This window comes from Dermochelys coriacea, chromosome 7, assembly GCF_009764565.3.
Source record: "Dermochelys coriacea isolate rDerCor1 chromosome 7, rDerCor1.pri.v4, whole genome shotgun sequence".
NCBI classification, from domain to species: Eukaryota; Metazoa; Chordata; order Testudines; family Dermochelyidae; genus Dermochelys; species Dermochelys coriacea.
The window spans coordinates 55,287,234-55,294,941 of NC_050074.1; the positions used below are offsets into that span (position 1 = coordinate 55,287,234).

The window sequence follows — 7,708 nt, forward strand, 5'->3', positions numbered from 1 at the left end:
AGAGAAGAGCCAACCCAATGAGGAAGTAGAATTATTCATAGTATAGGTGGCATCATGGAATAGTTGAATAACCCAAAGGAGTTGTGTCCATCTTTGAACATATAATAGAATTCTGTTTTACTTTCTTCTCCTTCCAACAGCTGCAAGGACAACCTTGGTAGCTGGCACTGGAATCAGACTTATCTAAAGAATTCCAGTGTCCATCTTACACACAGATTCATAAGGAATCAACACCCCCGGCCTTCTTCTTTAAGCACCATCCTATACACAAGGGAATTCGACCCATGCTCTGAGACAATGGTGGAGTCACTGTAACATCACTGCCCACTTTATAGCCTCTTCAAAGAAAAGAAATCCACCACAAGAGTTTCACAATATATTTCATTAAGAGTAAATGTCTTAGAGAACAAGTGTTTAGTGAACATTCTGGAGGACCCCCAGAGTAAACGTCCCAGGAGAAGAGCTACATTTGCATGCATCTTTCAGATTTCATAATTCTTCACCTCTGGAGGCTCTTTGCTGGGATCGCCCCCTCGCTCCAGGTACAGGTTATTGTAAGGATACTGCTTCGGTCCCTGCAGAGGAACATAACTGTGAAGCAGCAAACTCAATACGTTCAAATAGGCAACTTAGAAAACCTTTGGGCAAATACTTCACGCTCACAGAGTGTTTTGTCTCTTTGATGCACCATGCAACACTCACAGCACCACTCTGAAGCAAAATGTTCTACCACTATTACAGATGGAGACAGTGGGGCCCTGAGACACTAAGGCTAAGAGCCTGAAAGGTATTTTAGAATCTAATTCCTATTGACTTCTACAGCAATTACATGCCTAAGTGACTTGTCCAAAGCCACACCGCTAGCGCAGCGGGGCTTTCGTATCCCAAGTTATTCAACCTCAAGAGGACACTGCTCTGGGCATCTGGCAGTGGCATGCAGCAACAGTTCTTAGGAGACCTATTCCCCCTGCCCCACCTCATTACTCACCACAGGCATGTAGGATGGGTACATTTCTCCAAGCCAGAACATAAACAGCATGAAGCCAATAAAGAAGAAGAATTGATTGCGCATGGTGTGCCAGGGTACCACAGTGGGGGATGTGTCAACACGGGTCCGGAGAAACATGTCAAAGTGCCAGTGCATCTAAACAATACAGGGAGAGGCTTGGTTATATTATTCCAATCGCACTCTACAATTCTCTGGCTCTTCATCCAAGAAACTTAATGCAATTTGCAGACATTAGACATCACAACACTATCAGAAGGAAAATTTTACCCTCATTTTACAGATGGGGATGCAATCACAGAGAAACTAAGTGACTTGTCCAAGGTCATGGTGAGTTGCTGGTGGTCAAGGACAGAACTCAGGAACCCCGAGTTCCAGCTTTCTGCTCAAACAATTACACAATATTACTTCAATTTTTGTTTATTTTTCAAAATATACCATGAACCCACATTTATCCACCCACAACCACTTCAACTGTGTCTCAGAACCTCTTTTGTTCTCATGGTGCTTCACAAAAAGGCACAGCAGGAATCGGTACAATGGTTTGTAGGGAGTTCCTGGCATCCGAGGACCCCACAGATGTATATTGCTGAGTGGAGTTAGAACAGCAAAAAAATCACAAGTGATTTCCTGCTACTTTGGAACAGGTTCCTTATCTACATACTTGTCTATAATGCACCAGGCACCATTATTTAACTAACAGATTAAAGATGGGATGGGAGTTATCCTAGGACCTCCACAGGTTGAATACAATTGCTTGAACAGATGCACATTTAAGCTTCTCATTCACGAGGGACTTTCAGCCTAGAAGCTAAAAGTCAAGTATCTTAAACATGAGCGGCTAAGCAGAACACATAACCAGAATGCAGACAACTCAAGGTTTCTGATCACATACTGTCTTCACTTTCCCAGTTCATTACTTCAGATGGTGGCTGATGGTGGGCCTGACTGCACAGCTGTTTGATCTAACACCAGGGGAGCCATACTCTCACCATTACAAACAAAACCATCTCTTACAAGCAAAGAGGGCAGTTTTTACTATTTCCAACACTTCTCACTGAAAGAACTTGTGCTCCACTGTGACCAAGAGACAGTATGTGCAACGGGAAATTACCACAACCCCAAATCACCCCAGGGACAGCAAATATCAATACAAGGCCTTCTCAGCATTAGAGAGAGCCAAAGCACATAGGTATCTTGAATCACTGCAACACTTCTCATGCACCATTGCTTTTAAAAGCTCAATAGCCAAGCTGACAATTCCCAAGCCTTTCTATACTGCACCTATGATCCTCGCTACATGAGAGAATGTACTGAGAGAGATTAGATAACTACTCAACGTAAATTCAAGTCGCAGCATTACTACAGGGTAAAAAACATTGCCTTGAGTTATTTTTAGTTATCCCTCCACTATAATCAATTTCTTCAACCGGGCACTTTAGGAATCCCCAGTACACACACAAAAGCTTGTTTTCCCTCTAGTTCTATTGCTTAGGGACAACTCATGTCATCCACCAAGTGAAATAATTATGGTTCAGTTTCAACCACCTACAGAAACACCACATTCTCTTACCAGCAAAAGTAACTAATCATTGGGAGTTGGCTCTTCTTAAGTCTACTTTTCTAGTGTCAGAAAGGAAGTTTCTAGGGAAAAGGCCACCCAGCACCTATTCCATTGAAAAGCAACCCCAGAACCAGTGACAGCAGTGGCAGGACCCACTGGGCTGAAAGGGCGTGAACTTCTGTGATCTAGCAGAAAGGATGGTTTAGTGATGCAGACATCGGATCTGAAACATTTAAGACTCTTCGATACACGTTCAAATCCCAGTATGATTGACTCAGCCCTTCACCTTACTGTGGAAGATACTAAGATACAGAGGACCTGTCTCATCTGTATGGACATTGAAAATCCTTTGGCCTTTTTTGGGGTGGATGGGAGAGTAGGCAGAATAGGGATTTACCCTGACTTTCTTGGCCTAAGATTTCCTTTCCAAACATCGGTGTGAGATGGTAAAGTATTACATAAATATTATTCTAGCTGAACTTAATGCTCAGCAGAAACAAAGAGATCCACCATCCCTACCGGCTCTCCCCAGTTTTGTCTCAGACCGGGGTAGTCCCACTGATACCAGGGGTCTCTCTCATGATGAGATCGGTCAGGAAGTTTGGGATAATCACCATACCTATTGGAAACATACAAATAAAACAGAAATTATTTATATCCATTGTATGGTACAGATCATTAGGAAAATCTATTAAAATGGAACAACAGAGCAAGAAAATTATTAGCTATAGTAGCTCTTGAACCTACAGTATTTTGTAAATACCTTTTAAAAACACGTTAACTAACATAGCACTGCTTGCCTTCATACTGATGACTTTGCTTATATGGTGTATCCTCTCCCCTTGGTTTACTTATTTTGTCTTTGTACGGGCAAATTGCAAGTGCTACTGGAATATGCTCAGCTTCTCCTCCTCTCTCCTTGTGACTATCGCAAGCCATCCCTCCCCACATTTAAAGCATTTAACTTGAAAGGCATTTTGCAGTTAGATCACCATTAACACCATATTCCGATATTTGTGTCCCCATTGTCATAGTAACTGAGCACCTCACAAATGTTAATTTAGCCACACAAGACCCCTGGGAAGAAGGGACACATCATCCCCATTTCACAGGGAACTAAGGCCTGGAAAATGACTTGCTCAAGGTCTTACAGTCCGTCTTGCTCATGGTCATAAAGTCTATGACAAAGCCTGGAATTGAACCCAGGCCTTCTGCATCCCAGTCCAGTGCCTATGCAACCATCCTCCATCCCAACATTATTTCTCCACCCTCCATAATGTGTTGCATACTCAGCTCCAGTGACTTGTTTTTATTTAACCTTTTAGAGAACACTGCCTTTTTGGAGTGTTGAGGGGTACATGAAGTGTTTTAATATTGCAGCAGGGTACCTCAAGCACTTCAGTTGTAAGTTTCAGAGGTAGTCATGTTAGCCTGAATCAGCAAAAAGAAAAAAAAAGAGGAGTCCTTGTGATACCTTAGAGACTAACACATTTATTTGGGCATAAGCTTTCGTGGGCTAGAACCCACTTCATCAGATGTATGAAGTAAAAGATACAGGAGCAGATATAAATACATGAAAGGATGTGGGTTGCTTTACCAAGTGTTAGGTCAGTCTAATGAGATAAAACTTCAAAAACAGACTCCAACGTGAAGCTGCAGAACTGGAATTAATTTGCAAACTAGATACCATCAGATTAGGCCTGAATAAAGACTGGGAGTGGTTGGGTCATTACAAAACCGAAACTTAATTTCCCCAATACTAAATTTCTCCCTACTGTTAATCACACCTTCTTGTCAACTGTCTGTAATAGGCCACTCTCTTACCACTTCAAAAGTTATTTCTCCTCCCTTGGTATCCTGCTGTTAATTGATTTATCTTGGGCTCAACTGGTAGTGATCGATCGTACCATATCTAGTTGGCAGCCGGTATCAAGTGGAGTGCCCCAAGGGTCGGTCCTGGGGCCGGTTTTGTTCAATATCTTCATTAATGATCTGGAGGATGGCGTGGATTGCACCCTCAGCAAGTTTGCAGATGACACTAAACTGGGAGGTGAGGTAGATACGCTGGAAGGTAGGGATAGGAGACAGAGGGCCCTAGACAAATTAGAGGATTGGGCCAAAAGAAATCTGATGAGGTTCAACAAGAACAAGAGCAGAGTCCTGCACTTAGGATGGAAGAATCCCATGCACCGCTACAGACTAGGGACCGAATGGCTAGGCAGCAGTTCTGCAGAAAAGGACCTAGGAGTTACAGTGGATGAGAAGCTGGATATGAGTCAACAGTGTGCCCTTGTTGCCAAGAGGGCCAATGGCATTTTGGGCTGTATAAGTAGGGGCATTGCCAGCAGATCAAGGGACGTGATCGTTCCCCTCTATTCGACATTGGTGAGGCCTCATCTGGAGTACTGTGTCCAGTTTTGGGCCCCACACTACAAGAAGGAGGTGAAAAAATTGGAAAACATCCAGCAGAGGGCAACAAAAATGATTAGGGGACTGGAACACATGACTTATGAGGAGAGGCTGAGGGAACTGGCATTGTTTAGTCTGCAGAAGAGAAGAATGAGGGGGGATTTGATAGCTGCTTTCAACTACCTGAAAGGGAGTTCCAAAGAGGATGGCTCTAGACTGTTCTCAATGGTAGCAGATGACAGAACGAGGAGTAATAGTCTCAAGTTGCAGTGGGGGAGGTTTAGGTTGGATATTAGGAAAAACTTTTTCACTAGGAGGGTGGTGAAGCACTGGAATGCGTTACCTAGGAAGGTGGTGGAATCTTCTTCCTCTGAAGTTTTTACCGTCAGGCTTGACAAAGCCCTGGCTGGGATGATTTAGTTGGGGCTTGGTCCTGCTTTGAGCAGAGGGTTGGACTAGATGACCTCCTGAGGTCCCTTCCAACCCTGATATTCTATGATTCTATGATCTCACTAGACTGACCTAACACTTGGTAAAGCAACCCACATCCTTTCATGTATTTATACCTGCTCCTGTATCTTTTACTTCATATATCTGATGAAGTGGGTTCTAGTCCATGAAAACTTATGCCCAAATAAATTTGTTAGTCTCTAAGATGCCACAAAGACTCCTTGTTTTTTTTCCAGTTAAATAGATCCTCTCTGCAGCTGGGTACCAGCTGATACCTGCTCCTGCCTTTCTTCAAAGGTCTAATAATCTTAGTGCCTTATGTAGCTCACCCCATGCCATCATCCGGATGTGGCTCATAGTCCTCCACCCTCATATTGTATTTCTTAGCAGCAGCTGCCCTTTCCTCTGGGGTCTTGGGGTAAGGTCCAGGCATCAAGTGCTTGGGCAAGCCTGACGCTGAAGGCAGAAAACACAAGTCAGAGCTCTTTGGGAGTCTCATCATAACAGGGTAAGTTCATGGAGGATAGGTCCATCAATGGCTATTAACCAGGACTGGCACAGATGGTGTCCCTAGCCTCCGTTTGCCAGAAGCTGGTAACGGGCAACAGGGGATAGATCACTTGATGATCACCTGTTCAGTTCATTCCCTCTGGGGCACCTGGCATTGTCCACTGTTGGAAGACAGGATACTGGGCTAGGTGGACCTTTGGTCTGACCCAGTACGACCGTTCATATGTTCAGGGCAGAGGCACAGCTGGGAGCAGCTGATGATGGTTGCACCCCAATACATGGCAGACAGTGAAAAGAGGGACTGCTTCACAGGATCACCCCCAGGTTAGGGGGCAAATCACCTCCATTGGGGGCATCAGACACAAGAATCCAGGTCTGTGTGCAGGGTGTGGGGGCCGCGCCTCCTCCTCACCTGATTCTGCAATTCCTGAATCACAGACAAGGATCCAGGGATGCACAAGAGACTGCCCCCACTAAAGGCCGCCCAAGCCCCTCCCCCAGGGGCCCCCAGAGCCCCACGCCGGCCCCCTCCCTCCACTGAGCCCGGCGCGGGCCGGCGCCGCAGACGCCCAAGGACACGGCTTGCCCCGGGGCTGCGCTGCCCCGTCACCCGCAGCGCAGGACGCCGCTCGCTCGCTCGCTGACCTGCTCGGGCCCCCAGCGGGGCTGCCCGGCCCCCCGCCGCCCGTAGCAGGGTCGCCGCCCGCAGCCAGCGGACACCGCGCAGCCCCACCACCGCCATCACCTCCCCTCCGCCACAGTGCGCAGGCGTTAAAAGGACGGCGGCCGGGTAGGGTCAATAGAGCGGAGGGGCGGGTTCGGAATTACTAGACTAGACGGGTCGGAGCTGGGCTGGAGCGAAGTCAGAGGCTCAGGGGGTTAGGGGAGGTGGGGGACTCAAATGGGGGGGGGGTTAGAGGGTTATGGGGGGGTTAGAGGGGCGTGGGGGGGGTTGAGAGGTGGGGGTTAGAGGGGCGTGGGGAGGGGGGTGAGAGGCATTTGGAGAGGTGGAAGGATTAGGGGGTTTAGAAGGGTTGGGGTGGGGGGGGGCTCAGGGAGGTTAGAGGGGTTTGGAGAGGTGGGAGAGTTAGAGGGGTTTGGTTTCAGAGTAGCAGCCGTGTTAGTCTGTATTTGCAAAAAGAAAAGGAGGACTTGGGGCACCCTAGAGACTAACAAATTTATTTGAGCATAAGCTACAGCTCACTTCAAGTAGCTGTGAGCTGTAGCTCACGAAAGCTTATGCTCAAATACATTTGTTAGTCTCTAGGGTGCCACAAGTCCTCCTTTTCTTTTTTTAGAGGGGTTTGGGAAAATGTGGGGGCCCAGAGAGGTTTGGGGAGGGAAGTTAGAGGGGTTTGGAGAGGTTGGCAGCATTAGGATGGTGGGGCCTAGAGGGGTTTGGGGGACAGGATGGGTTAGGCATGTGGGAGGTCGGGGCCCAATGGAAGGTCAGAGAGGTTAGAGGGGCTGTGGGATGGGATGGGGGCAGGGAATTCAGGTGATTTGAGGTGAGATGGAGATTTAGGTGAGGGGTTAAAGAAGTGGGGGTCTCAGAGAGGGGATAAAGAGGCCTGGGTGAACTGATGGCTCTTGGGGCACCAGCTTTACTGCAGCCCTTTCCTGCCCTGGGCCGTGGCTGGTTGGCAGGCATCTCACAGCTCTGTGCCCCTAACTTGGCAGTGATGCCTCTCTCTCTCCTTTTGCCCTTCTCCAGGGGATGGAGCACTTCATTACTCAGTTCTTCTCCCAAATGGCACTCTACAAACCTA

At 47.1% G+C, this 7,708-nt stretch overlaps 1 protein-coding gene across 2 annotated transcripts; it reads right to left on the reverse strand.

Annotated features, from left to right (window-relative positions):
• Positions 1-367: 367 nt before the first annotated feature.
• NDUFB8 (NADH:ubiquinone oxidoreductase subunit B8) lies at positions 368-7,708 on the reverse strand. Of its 2 annotated transcripts, none has more exons than XM_043519914.1 (5): positions 7,613-7,708; positions 5,759-5,885; positions 3,090-3,189; positions 989-1,144; positions 368-575 (listed from the first exon to the last, which is right to left on the reverse strand). In XM_043519914.1, exons 1-5 carry the CDS (start codon positions 7,668-7,670, stop codon positions 483-485), a joined length of 534 nt encoding a protein of 177 aa, XP_043375849.1. In that variant the 5' UTR covers positions 7,671-7,708; the 3' UTR covers positions 368-482. The 2 variants fall into 2 exon arrangements, with proteins under 2 accessions (XP_043375849.1, XP_038265907.1); XM_038409979.2 differs by lacking the exon at positions 7,613-7,708 and adding an exon at positions 6,585-6,730.